General features: G+C 42.1%; 1 protein-coding gene across 1 annotated transcript; it reads right to left on the bottom strand.

The window, feature by feature from the left end:
• Window positions 1-5,244: 5,244 nt before the first annotated feature.
• Window positions 5,245-5,715, bottom strand: LOC140175598 (uncharacterized). The gene has a single exon (XM_072204118.1). It carries the CDS (start codon window positions 5,713-5,715, stop codon window positions 5,245-5,247), a length of 471 nt encoding a protein of 156 aa, XP_072060219.1.
• Between the last annotated feature and the right edge of the window lie 8,594 nt (window positions 5,716-14,309).

Here is a 14,309-nt window from a genome sequence, read left to right as displayed (position 1 = left end):
CTTTGTGGTTTTGTATGAAAAATATGGTTTTTAGGCATACTTGGACGGGACTTAGCTTGGACTACGGATCTCTGTTTTGTGCCAAATTTGTTTAGAAATGAAATTGGATCCGGGATGTCCATGCCGTTTGAAGAACGGGTGAAAAACGATTTAAAATGAGAAAATCATGTCCGTCGGAAGATTGGGGGTTAAATCGGTGAATTCTGTAGCTTTTAACTTAGAAAAATTTTAGCAGAATAATCCCCCGCGCGTAGGCGCACTTGGCTTGTACGCGCTGTTCTTCCAGAAAGCGCCATCCACGCGTGCGCGTGGTGTGCGCGAGCGCACCAAATGTGCTGCACCCAATGCCCCGCCATTTTCCAGAGGGTTGTGCCTGAACTGTGCCAGTTTTGTGCCTGGGGCACGAGAGCACCCACGCGTACGCGTGGTTAACGCGTGCGCGTCGATTGGCTAATTTTCAATCCACGCGTTAGTGTGCATGACGCATACGCGTCGATGAGTTTTGTGGCCATCCATGCGTGCGCGTGGAGTGCGCGTACGCGTGGCCCTGTTTTCATCCCAACGTTGATTTTTGAGTTTTAAAAGCCAAATCTCATACTTCTAAGCCTCCGATCTCACTACTTATGTCTTAAATAATTATGATATGCCTAGCAATGAGAAATAGAGCTAGGGGATGTGGTAACTTGCGAGTGAAGCAAGGGAAAAATGAATGATCAATGAGGATCAAAGATGGTTATGTGAGATGCGGAGGAGGGTGGTGGAAGTGCTTGTTATGCCATGGGCCGAAAGGCCGTAATTGTTAATGAATTGCCTGGTTATGGATTTAACCGTGAGCCGGATAGCTAGATTATTGTCGTGTTACGGCAGAGCCATGATTATGGCTATGTATAAATGCATATATGCTGTTGAATGAATTGTGAATGTTTCACTTCCACTGTTGGAGATGAGAGTTTCCCTGGAAGGAAGCAGTGGCTAGCCACCACGTGCTCCAGGTTGAGACTCGAAGCTCTTTTGACCCTTTGTCGTAAGCGAGTATGCTTGTGTTTTCTCTCTGGTTGTAAGGGTGACAGGGCACCGATACCCTCTAATGGCGACAGGGCGCATATACCCTCTAATGGCGATAGGGCGCAGATACGCTCTAATGGCGACAGGGCGCAGATACCCTCTAATGATAATAATGCGCAACCGAGAGACTGTGTCTGGGTTAGCTACCGGACATGTCGGGCTGGTTTGGTAACCGACAGATGATATCATCAGCCACTAGGGACAGGCATTCATCATATGCATACTATATGAATTGTTTGAGATTGCCTATTTGACTGCATATTACTTGCTAATTGTCTAAATGTCTTATTTGTTCCTACTTGTATATTTCTTGTTTGATATAACTGTGTTTGCTACATTATACTCCTGCTGGTGGTTGGGAGGTCTGAAGGAATCGGAAAAGGAAGTATTAGTTAGACTGAAGAATCTTTAGTCAGATGCCCTTTATGGTTTAGCTTGTTTATAAGCTTTTGAATTATCTGGAGGAAGTTCTAGGATTGCCTTTGGCTTTCCTCTATTATTATGTATTATATATGTGGAAGCTGTTACCATGCTGGGAACCTCTGGTTCTCACCCATGCGAATTTTGTGGTTTTCAGATGCAGGACGTGAGGTTTCTCGCTGAGGCCTGCTGGAGACTTCTGGATTAACGAAGATCCTTTGTTCTTAGGGACTCTTTTTTAGTTTATATGTTTTGCTTAGAAACTTTTATCTCCATTAAATAATACAAACTATGATGACTCCTCTTATGGGAGATTTTGGAGAATAGGTTTTTTGTATTTGTGTCCCTTTGGGTTTCCTTGGGGTTTTTCTTATTTTATCATATGTATATATTGCTATGCTCGGACTGGTTATCTTCACAGCCGGATTTTGAGTCTTGATATTCCTGTTTTTGACACTCTTTTGTATATATATATAATCTCGCATTGGTTTATCCTTCATTCGTTACGTTATCGATCGGAGTGTTGCGCTTTAGGATTTCGATTTTGTTTACCCCTTTTTCTGTAAAGGCTCCTAGTTATAAACCTTATTCATATTACTATACGTACTAAATTTTTATTTTAGAGGACATAATACCTTGCCATCTCTGAATTATGACTTAAGCATAAGACTCTGTATGGTAGGGTGTTACAGCTTTTACTTCTAGCTTTTACGTTTGTCTTCATGGGTAGCTAGCTGGTGCTCCTAACTTGTGTGGTAACCCTTTTTACTTTATTTTTTTCCAGAAAAAAAATAAAGAAAAGTGGGGCAGCAACTTACCAGAAGGTTCAGGAGGCTAAGAGAAATTCTCGGGCTTGAGTTGCTCAGTTGCAGGAAGGTGGGACGTCCACTACCTCCTCTCCTCAGACGTTGGATGCTGGGGTGATTTCTTCTGGTAAGGCCAACTTGGTAAATCTCTCTACTCCTCCTCCTCCTCCTCCTTTTGTGCCTACCCCTCCAGCTCCTCCCCCATCGGAACCTGTTTCTAAAAAATGTAAGACCTCGGAAGCCAGCGCCTCTAATGTTGGGGAGGCCGGCTTTGATGGTCCTAAATTTGCTAGGAAACAGATCCTTTCCCATAGCCAAATTGCTGTGGATGATGCTGCCATCTGAAATCATCTCCAGATTTTAATCTGAAGAGGAATCAGGACTGCTGGGGTCTGCACCTCCCTTCTTGATATTCTTGACAAAACTCCTTTGAGAACTACCCAAAAATCTTTAGAGGATCTCCAAGGGAGGATTGCCATGTATCAAGAGGATGAGAGGAGGCTACAGGAGGAGAATAATAGGCTAAAGGAAGAGCTTGCCCATGCTTGGGAGAGGGAGAAGAAGCTGATAGAGAAGGCTGAACAGAATTATGTTCGCTTTTTCACGGATGAAATTGAATTGAAGGAAGAGCTGGACAAACTTAGGGAGGGATACTAGGACTTGGAGAAGTCTGTGGCTGAAGGTACTGAGGTGTTGTTTGAGGTGCTAAAGAAGCAAGTTCGGGTTCTGGCTCCCGACTTGGATCTGTCGCCTTTGCATCCTGACAAAGTTGCTGTTGATGGTGCCATTGTTTTTCCTCCTCGTCTTGCTATAGATTCTGATCTGAAGACGGCAGGGTAGCGTATAGTGGAATCCCCTCCTCGTGAGGTTGATATGCCCTCTTCCTCGACTACTCCCGAGGTGATTCCGGCTCCTAACGCCAAAGAGATCCCTCCGACCCGTCTGACCTCAGTTGCCGAAGCTCTGACCTCTCACCCTGGTGATGATTCCAATCCTCTTCTTGGTCCCCAGTGATTAAAGCTATTTTAAGGCCCGGCTTGTGGGTCCTTTTTATGAACTCTTTTTATATTTTAATTGTTGGTTTCTTGACGCTTGGTCCTTGATAGGACTTTTAACAACAACTTCCATTTATGGTCCTTTTTAGCTAGGGCTTTTTAACGAGGTAGTTATTTTTATCCTGCATGTTTGTTGTTTTCTTGCTGCTTGATAAGACTCAGTTTACTTTAAATCTTCTTAAAAAAAATTTTTGAGAGAGCTCGAACGTCTTCTAAGGGTAAACGTTTTTACTGCTCTGTGAAGTTTTTTCTAGATAACTTACTTTGAGTCATTTTGGCAAAGATTTTTTACAAGGTTTTGTAAAAAACTTTTGTTTTAATCCTTAGGCTGAAAATTATGTGAAGCTTTTTAAGTTCTGAGAAAACCCTTTGCTACAAATCTTCTTCTTTCGCAAGGTCTTTGAAAAAACTCTTATCATTGATTCCCTAAGGAATTCTCACATCTCTTTGTTTTCCATTACGTTGACCTCGTACGTTCAATTTTACTTTTCCTATTGAATTGTTTATATAACTTAGGTTATTCTTACGATACATTTTATTCTACTCGGGATTTTTGACTTGTAAGTCATTAGCTAATATGTCCGAGCTTGTTATAATCGACTTTTATAACCTCTTTACACTGACTTGTACCTCATCACTTTATCTTGCCGACCATGTAGGTCGGTCAATAGATTTTTGCATTTTTTCGAGCTTAAGTCAGTGCGTATCATAGTAATGATAAATGGAAATTTTAAAGAGAAAGAAGATAATATAAAGAGAGATATTATTATTAAATGTAGTATGGCTTCACAAGGATGCTTTTGCTACTAAGGGGTTGGAATCTTTGTCCTCTAGTCCTTGCTGTGATGCCTCGTTAAAACCCTTTTCAGGAAAATCCTTTTTTGGGAAAAAACCATAAAGTCGAGAAAAAGAGTACATCAGGGAGTGAGGTTTGCTTCTAGCTATAATATCTCTTCAGATTGCAAGCGTGCCACAATCTGGGAAGCTCTGATCCTTCTAGATCGGATACCTTATAGTACCCTTTTCCTAAGACTTTAATTATCTTGTAGGGTCCCTTCCAATTTGCAGCGAGCTTCCCTTCGCCGGACTTGTTTACGCCTATGTCATTTCTGATCAGAACCAAGTCGTTTGAGGCGAAGCTTCTTTGAATGACCTTTTTGTTGTATCTATTCGTCACCCTTTCCTTTAACGTTGCTTCTCATATCTGGGCTTGTTCTCGGACTTCGGGGAGGAACTCGAGTGAGCTTGAACGCTGTCAACCTCATCGTAAAATCTCACCCTTGGGCTTTGCTCGTTTATCTCTATAGGGATCATGACTTCTATGCCATAGGCGAGTCAAAAAGGTGTCTCTCCAGCAGTAGAATGAGGTGTAGTTTGGTAGGCCCACAATACTTGGGAGAGCTCTTCAGCCCAAGCTCCCTTTGCTTCTTGATGTATTTTCTTAAGCCTGCTAATATAACTTTGTTAGCAACTTCGGCTTGCCCATTTGCTTGGGGATGTTCTATTGAGGTGAATTGGTGTTTTATCTTCATGCTGGCCACCAGGTTTCTGAAGGTAGAGTCGGTAAATTGGGTATCATTATCTGTGGTGATGGAGTGTGGGACTCCAAACCTAGTAATGATATTCTTATAAAGAAACTTCTGACTTTTCTGTGTTGTGATGGTGGCTAAAGGCTCTACTTCAATCCACTTCGTGAAATAATCTACTTCCACTATGAGATATTTAACTTGTCCAGGTGCTTAAGGAAAAGGTCCGAGTAGGTCCAGTCCCCATTTTGCAAAAGGTCATGGAGAAGTTATGCTAATTAGCTCTTCTGGGGGAGCGACATGGAAGTTGGCATGCATCTGGCATGGTTGACATTTTCTCACGAAGTCGGTGGCATCTTTTTGTAAGGTCGATCAAAAGAATCCAGCTCGAATAACCTTTTTGGCTAAAGATCTTACCCCAAGATGATTCCCGCAGATACCATTGTGCACTTCGTCCAGCACTTCTTCTATCTTAGAAGTCGGAACGCACTTTAACAATGGTGTAGATATTCCTCTTCTGTAGAGGACACTTTTTACCAATGTGTAGTTCTGTACTTCCCTCCGAATCTTCTTGGCCTCCTTTTGTTCCTCCGGTAAGATGTCAAATTTTAAGTATTTGATCAAGGGGGTCATCCAACCAAGGTTTAATCCGAAAACTTCTAAGACGTCTAGCTTGGTGTCTACCTTTGTGACTGAAGGTTCTTGGAGAGTTTCTTGGACTAGGCTTCTATTATTTCCACCAGGCTTGGTATTTGCCAGCTTGGAGAGGGCGTCTGCTCTGCTATTGTGCTCCCGAGTTATATATCTAACCTCGGTTTTAGGAAATCGCCTAAGATACTCCATAGTTTTTTCTAAGTACCTTTTCATATTTGGGTCTTTAGCCTGTTACTCTCCGTTAATCTAAGAAGTCACGACTTGAGAGTCGCTGAAGGTGACTACTTTGGTTGCTTTGACTTCTTTAGCTAACTCCAGTCCAGCAATCAGGGCTTTATATTCTACTTGATTGTTGGAGGCTGGGAATTGAAACTTCAAGGAGACTGCTATTTGAGTTCCTTCTTAGCTAGCCAGTATTATGCATGCACCACTTCCAAATTTGTTGGAGGAATCATCCAGATACAACTCCCAGGTTGTGGAGGTCTCCTCTTGATCTCCTACATATTCGACTACGAAGTCGGTGAGGCATTGGGCTTTGATGGCTGTCCGGATTTTGTACTTCAAGTCGAACTTGGATAGCTCAATAGCCCATTGAACCATTCTACCTGCAACATCTGTTTTTTGAAGGATTTGGTTCATGGAATGGTTTGTCCAAACTTTTATGGTGTGACATTGAAAATAAGGCTGAAGCCTTCTAGATGCTACTATCAAGGCGTATGCGACCTTTTCAAGTTTTTGATACTTTAGCTCGGGGCCTTATAACACCCTGCTTTTGAAGTAGACAGGAGGCTGTCCGACCTCATCCTCTCGTATTAAAGCTGATGCCACGACCTTCTCTCCACAGCTAAGTATAACACAAGTTCTTCTCCCACTTTTGACCGGGTAAGAATTAGAGGTTGGCTCAGGTACCTATTGAACTCTTGGAATGCTTTCTCGCATTCAGGAGTCCATTCAAACTAGCATCCTTTTCTTAGTAGGGAAAAAAGTGGTAAGGATCTTAATGTTGATCTTGCCAAGAATCTGGATCGGCCATTCAACTGCTGAACCTCTTTTAAGCAGATCGGACTCTTCATTTCCAGGACCGCTCCACACTTGTCGGGGTTAGCTTCAATCCCCCTTTGCGTTAGCATGAGTCCTAGAAACTTTCCAGCCTCTACTACAAAGGTGCACTTATCGGGATTTACTCCCATCCTATGTGCTTTTTTGGTGGCGAAGACTTTCAAGAGGTCGTCCAGGAGGCTGTTGTTGTCCTTAGTTTTTACTAGCATGTCGTCTACATACACCTCCATCAACTCTCCCAAGTGGGGTACAAACACCTTATTCATTAGCCTTTGATAGGTGGCTCCTGTGTTTTTTAATCCAAATGGCATGACCACGTAGCAATAATTTGCTTTGGGAGTGATGAATGACGTCTTTTCTTGGTCTGGCTTGTGCATCAAGATTTGGTTATACCTCGAGTAAGCGTCCATGAATGACAAATATTGATACTTCGAGCTGGAGTCTACTAGTGTATCAATATTTGGCAAAGGATATGGGTCTTTTGGACATGTCCTGTTAAGGTCCGTGTAGTCGACACACATCCTCCATTTACCATTATGTTTCTTGAGAAGAACCATGTTTTCCAACCAGGCCAGGTACTTGACTTCTCTGATAAAGCCTGCTTCCAGTAGGGCTTGTACTTGTTCTTCGACCACTTGAGCTCGCTCAGGTCCTAGCTTTCATCTTCTTTGTTGGACAGGTCGGGATCCCGAATGAACAACCAATCTGTGTGACATGGTTCGGGATCTATCCCAGGCATATCAGATGCTTTCCAGGTGAAGAGGTTGGAATTTTGTTGTAGGAGCTGTGATGAGCGGATAATTTGTATACTTTTTGGCATTGTTTTTAGTATGTTTTTGTTATGATATAGTTAGTTTTTAGTATATTTTTATTAGTTTTTAGTTAAAATTCACTTTTCTGGACTTTACTATGAGTTTGTGTGTTTTTCTGTGATTTCAGGTATTTTCTGGCTGAAATTGAGGGACCTGAGCAGAAATCTGATTCAGAGACCAAAAAGGACTGCGGATGCTGTTGGATTCTGACCTCCCTGCACTCGAAGTGGATTTTCTGGAGCTACAGAAGCCCAATTGACGCGCTCTCAACGGCGTTGGAAAGTAGACATCCTGGGCTTTCCAGAAATATATGATAGTCCATACTTTGCCCAAGATTTGATGGCCCAAACCGGCGTTCAAAGTCACCTCAAGAAATCCCAGCGTTAAACGCCGGAACTGGCACCCAAATGGGAGTTAAACGCCCAAACTGGCACTAAAGCTGGCGTTTAACTCCAAGAAGAGTCTCTGCACGAAAAATGCTTCATTGCTCAGCCCAAGCACACACCAAGTGGGCCCGGAAGTGGATTTTTATGTCATTTACTCATTTCTGTACACCTTAGGTTACTAGTTTTCTATAAGTAGGACCTTTGACCATTGTATTAGAAGTCTTTGGATCTTTATATCTTTTGATCACTTTAGATCTTAGATCACTGGGAGGCTGGCCATTCGGCCATGCCTAGACCTTATGCTTATGTATTTTCAACGGTGGAGTTTCTACACACCATAGATTAAGGTGTGGAGCTCTGCTGTACCTCGAGTATTAATGCAATTACTATTGTTCTTCCATTCAATTCCGCTTGTTCTTATTCCAAGATATCACTTGTTCTTCAACTTGATGGAGGTGATGATTGACGCCCATCACCATTCTCACCCATGAACAAAGTGACTGACAACCACTCTTGTTCTACAAGCATTTGAGGCTTGGTGAATATCTCTTGGATTCCTGATTGCACGATGCATGGTTGATCGCCTGACAACCGAGTGCTCGCCTGACAAACGAGCCAGCCATTCCGTGAGGTCAGAGTCTTCGTGGTATAGGCAAGAATTGATGGCAGCATTCAAGAGAATCCGGAAGGTCTAACCTTGTCTGTGGTATTCTGAGTAGGATTCAATGACTGAATGACTGTGACGTGCTTCAAACCTGTAACTTACTGGGCATTAGTGACAGACGCAAAAGAATCACTGGATTCTATTCCGGTAGGGGAGGGAACCACACCGGTGATTGGCAGCACTGTGACAGAGTGTGTGCATTAGCTTTCACTGCGAGGATGGGAGGTAGCTGCTGACAACAGTGAAACCCTACACGAGCTTGCCATGGAAAGGAGGAAGAAGGATTGGATGAAGGCAGTAGGAAAGTAGAGAGACGGAAGGGAAGGCATCTTCATGCGCTTATCTGAAGTTCCTACCAATGAATTACATAAGTATCTCTATCTTTACCTTTATGTTATTTTCGTTCATCACCATTATCATTTGAGTTTGCCTGACTAAGATTTACAAGATGACCATAGCTTGCTTCAATACTAACAATCTCCGTGGGATCGACCCTTACTCACGTAAGGTTTATTACTTGGACGACCCAGTGCACTTGCTGGTTAGTTGTGCGAAGTTGTGTAATGCCATGGTATTGAGCTACCACGTTTTTGGAGCCATTACCGGGGATTATGAGAGTTGTGAAAAAGTATTGTTCACAATTTCGCCCACCAAGTTTTTGGCGCCGTTGCCGGGGATTGTTCAAGTTTTGAGCAAGCTTTGGTAACATCAGTGCCAAGATCCGGCAACAACATCAAGTTTTGGTGTTATTGCCCGGGATTGTTCAGGCTGGACAACTGACGGTTCATCTTGTTGCTTAGATTAGGTATTTTTTCTTCGAAATTCTTGAAGATGAGTTCTAGAGTTTCATGATGATTTGTTGAAATCTGGCTGGCTGAGAAGCCATGTCTAATTTCATTGGACCGAGGTTTCAACTCATCATCACAAGAGCTTGTTGGTTTCTTATCAATCTTGCTCTTGGAGCAATGATCTGCTAAGGCTTGGCTGGCCTTTGGCCATGTCTAGTGTTTTGGACCGAAGCTTTCTTTGAGAGCTTGGCTGGCTGTGAAGCCATGTCTAATTCCTAGACCGGAGTCTTAGACTAGCATTGCACTGATTCCTGGAATTCTCATTAAGAATTTTGATACTTTTTCTCCACTTAATTTTCGAAAAACACAAAAAAATTTTACAAAATCATAAAATCCAAAAATATTTCTTGTTTGAGTCTAGAGTCTCATCACAAGTTTGGTGTCAATTGCATGCATTCATTTGTCTTAGTGATCTTCAAGATGTTCTTGATGATTTACTTGCTCTGATCTTTGAATTCTATTGACTTGAGTGTTTTGTGTATCTCATTTGCATTTTCATTTTGTTAGTGTCAGTAGTATGCAAACTGCTAAGTTTGGTGTCCTGCATGCATTGTTAATTGATTCTAGTTGCATTTTGATTTCTCCTATTATCAAAAAAAAATCCAAAAATATTTTTAATTTGTGTCTTTTCAAGTCAATTATACAGAGAATTGAAGATTCAGAACATACTGCAGAGGAATCACACAGAAAAAGCTGGGCATTCAAAAATGCCCAGTGAAGAAGACAGACTGGCGTTTAAACGCCAGCCAGGGTGCCTGGTTGGGCGTTTAACGCCCAAAAGGGTAGCATTTTGGGCGTTAAACGCCAGAATGGATACCATTCTGGGCGTTTAACGCCAGGATGGCTAAGGGAGGAAGATTTTGTTTTCAAATCAAATTTTTTCTAAGTTTTCAAAATCTTTTCAAAATCAAATCTTTTTCAAATCAATTTTTCAATCAAATCTTTTTCAAAATTAACTTCTTTCCTTTTTCAAAGATACTTACTATCAATTAATGATTTGATACAACATTTCAAGTATGTTGCCTTTTCTGTTGAGAAAGGTTTAATGTTTGAATCATATCTTTTCTTGTTAGTCAAGTTTCTAATTTTCAAATCAAATCTTTTTAAAATGTTTTCAAATCAAATCTTTTAAAATTGTTTTCAAATCATATCTTTTTAATCACATCTTCTTTTTCAAATTAAGCTTTCAATCAAATCTTTTTGATTTCTAATTTCAAAATCTTTTTCAAAAATCACTTGATTTCCTTTTCCATTTTCATTTTCGAAAATTAAGTAATGTTTTTCAAAAATGTTTTCAAATTTCCCACTTAATTTTCGAAAATCACTTCCCTCCTTCTCACATCCTTCTATTTATGGACTAACACTATCCTTTAGTGCAAAATTCGAACTCCATTCTCTCTGTTAAGTTCGAATTTTCCCACTCATGTCTTCTACTCTTCTTTTCCTCTGACACCTAAAGGAATCTCTATACTGTGACATAGAGGATTCCACATCTTCTTGTTCCCTTCTCTTTCTTATGAGTAGGAGTAAAGACAAAGGCATTCTTGTTGAAGCTGACCCTGAACCTGAAAGGACCTTGAAGAGAAAGCTAAGAGAAGCCAAAGCACAACTCTCTTTAGAGCACCTGACCGAATTCTTCAAGGAAGAAGAACACATGGCAGCCGCAAACAACAACAATGCCAACAATGCAAGGAAGGTGCTGGGTGACTTTACTGCACCTACTCCCGACTTCTATGGGAGAAGCATCTCTATCCCTGCCATTGGAGCAAACAACTTTGAGCTTAAGCCTCAATTAGTTTCTCTAATGCAACAGAATTGCAAGTTCCATGGACTTCCAATGGAAGATCCTCATCAGTTTTTAGCTGAATTCTTGCAAATCTGTGACACAGTCAAGACTAATGGGGTAGACCCTGAGGTCTATAGACTGATGCTATTCCCTTTTGCTGTAAGAGACAGGGCTAGAACATGGTTGGACTCTCAACCTAAAGAAAGCCTGGACTCTTGGGAAAAGCTAGTCAATGCCTTCTTGGCAAAGTTCTTTCCACCTCAAAAATTGAGTAAGCTTAGAGTGGAAGTCCAAACCTTCAGACAGAAGGAAGGAGAATCCCTCTATGAAGCCTGGGAAAGATACAAACAATTGATCAGAAAGTGTCCCACTGATATGCTTTCTGAATGGAGCATCATAGGTATTTTCTATGATGGCCTCTCTGAACTGTCCAAGATGTCCTTGGATAGCTCTTCTGGAGGATCTCTTCATCTAAAGAAGACGCCTACTGAGGCTCAAGAACTGATTGAAATGGTTGCAAATAACCAATTCATGTACACTTCTGAAAGAAATCCTGTAAACAATGGGACTAGTCAGAAGAAAGGAGTTCTTGAGATTGACACTCTGAATGCCATTTTGGCTCAGAATAAAATATTGACTCAACAAGTCAATATTATTTCTCAAAGTCTGTCTGGAATGCAAAATGCACCAAGCAGTACTAAGGAAGCTTCATCTGAGGAAGAAGCTTATGATCCTGAGAATCCTTCAATGGAAGAGGTGAATTACATGGGAGAACCCTATGGAAACACCTACAACCCTTCATGGAGGAATCATCCAAATCTTTCATGGAAGGATCAACAGAGACCTCAACAAGGTTTCAATAACAATAATGGTGGAAGAAACAGGTTTAGCAATAGCAAGCCTTTCCCATCATCTTCTCAGCAACAGACAGAGAGTTCTAAGCAGAATACCTCTGACTTAGCAACCATGGTCTCTGATCTGATCAAAACCACTCAAAGTTTCATGACTGAAACTAGATCCTCCATTAGGAATTTGGAAGGACAAGTGGGTCAGCTGAGCAAGAAAATTACTGAACTTCCTCCAAGCACTCTCCCAAGCAATACTGAAGAAAATCCAAAAGGAGAGTGCAAGGCCATCAACATGGCCGAATTCTGGGAGGAAGAAGAGGCAGTGAACGCCACTGAGGAAGACCTCACTGGACGTCCACTGGCCTCCAATGAGTTCCTCAATGAGGAACCTTGGGAATCTGAGGCTCAAATTGAGACCATAGAGATTCCATTGGACTTACTTCTGCCATTCATGAACTCTGATGAGTATTCTTCCTCTGAAGAGGATGAGTATGTCACTGAGGAGCAAGTTGCTAAATACCTTGGAGCAATCATGAAGCTAAATGACAAGTTATTTGGAAATGAGACTTGGGAGGATGAACCCCCTTTGCTCACCAAAGAACTGGATGACTTGTCTAAGCAGAAACTGCCTCAAAAGAGGCAGGATCCTGGGAAGTTTTCTATACCTTGTACCATAGGTACCATGACCTTCAAGAAGGCCTTGTGTGACTTAGGATCAAGTGTAAACCTCATGCCCCTCTCTGTAATGGAAAAATTAGGGATCTTTGAGGTACAAGCTGCAAAAATCTCACTAGAGATGGCAGACAACTCAAGAAAACAAGCCTATGGACTTGTAGAAGATGTTCTGGTTAAGGTTGAAGACCATTACATCCCTACTGATTTCATAGTCCTAGAGACTGGGAAATGCATGGATGAATCCATCATCCTTGGCAGACCCTTCCTAGCCACAGCAAAGGCTGTGATTGATGTTGATAGAGGAGAGTTGATCATTCAAGTGAATGAAGAATCCTTGGTGTTTAAGGCCCAAGGATATCCCTCTGTCTTCATGGAGAGGAAGCATGAAGAGCTTCTCTCAAAACAAAGCCAAACTGAGCCCCCACAGTCAAACTCTAAGTTTGGTGTTGGGAGGCCACAACCAAACTCTAAGTTTGGTGTTGAACCCCCACACTCAAACTCTAAGTTTGGTGTTGGGAAGTCCCAACACGGTTCTGAGCATTTCTGAGGCTCCATGAGAGTCCTCTGTCAAGCTAGTGACATTAAAAAAGCGCTTGTTGGGAGGCAACCCAATGTTTTATGATTAATTATTTTCTTTTGTTATTTTATCCTTTTTTTTGTAGGTTGATGATCATAAGAAATCACAAAAAAAATAATGAAAAAAGCAAAAATAGAATGAAAAACAGGAAGAAAAACAGCACACCCTGGAGGAAGATGCTGCTGGCGTTTAAACGCCAGTCAGCCTAGCAGTTGGGCGTTTAACGCCCAGTCTGGCACCCTTCTGGGCGTTTAACGCCAGAAAGGGGCACCAGACTGGCGTTAAACGCCAGTAAAGGGCAAGAACCTGGCGTTAAACGCCAGGAATGGGCACCAGCCCGGCGTTTAACGCCAGAAATGGCTCAAAACGTGGATTTTGATGCCATTTGGTGCAAGGATGCCTTTTCCTTGACACTACAGGATCTGTGGACCCCACAGGACCCTACCATCACTCTCTCTCTTCTTCCCCCATTCACCAATCACCTCAACACCTCTTCCCCAAAAACCCTTCACCTATCAAATCCCATCTTTCTCTTCACCACTCACATCCATCCTTCATAAATCCCCACCAACCTCACCCTTCAAATTCAAACCACTTTCCCTCCCAAACCCACCCATAATGGCCGAACCATTCATCCCCTCTCTCCTATATATACCCTTCTTCAACCCTTCATTTTCACACAACCTAAACACCACTTCTCTCCCTCTTTGGCCGAATACACCACCATCTCCCTCTTCCTCATTTCTTCTTCTTCTACTCTCTTCTTTCTTCTTTTGCTCGAGGACGAGCAAACATTTTAAGTTTGGTGTGGTTAAAGCGTTGCTTTTTCGTTTTTCCATAACCATTATGGCATCCAAGGCCGGAGAAACCTCTAGAAAGAGGAAAGGGAAGGCAAAGGCTTCCACCTCCGAGTCATGGGAGATGGATAGATTCCTCTCAAGGGTGCATCAAGTCCACTTCTATGAAGTTGTGGCCTTGAAGAAGGTGATCCCCGAGGTCCCTTTTTCACTCAAAAAGGGTGAATACCCGGAGATCCGATATGAGATTCAAAGAAGAGGTTGGGAAGTTCTTACCAACCCCATTCAACAAGTCAGAATCTTGATGGTTCAAGAGTTCTATGCCAATGCA

The sequence above is a fragment of the Arachis hypogaea genome, chromosome 10, assembly GCF_003086295.3.
Source record: "Arachis hypogaea cultivar Tifrunner chromosome 10, arahy.Tifrunner.gnm2.J5K5, whole genome shotgun sequence".
Classification (NCBI taxonomy): domain Eukaryota; kingdom Viridiplantae; phylum Streptophyta; class Magnoliopsida; order Fabales; family Fabaceae; genus Arachis; species Arachis hypogaea.
The sequence above is the reverse complement of the archived record's forward strand: the minus strand, read 5'-3'. Positions and strand labels throughout refer to the sequence as shown.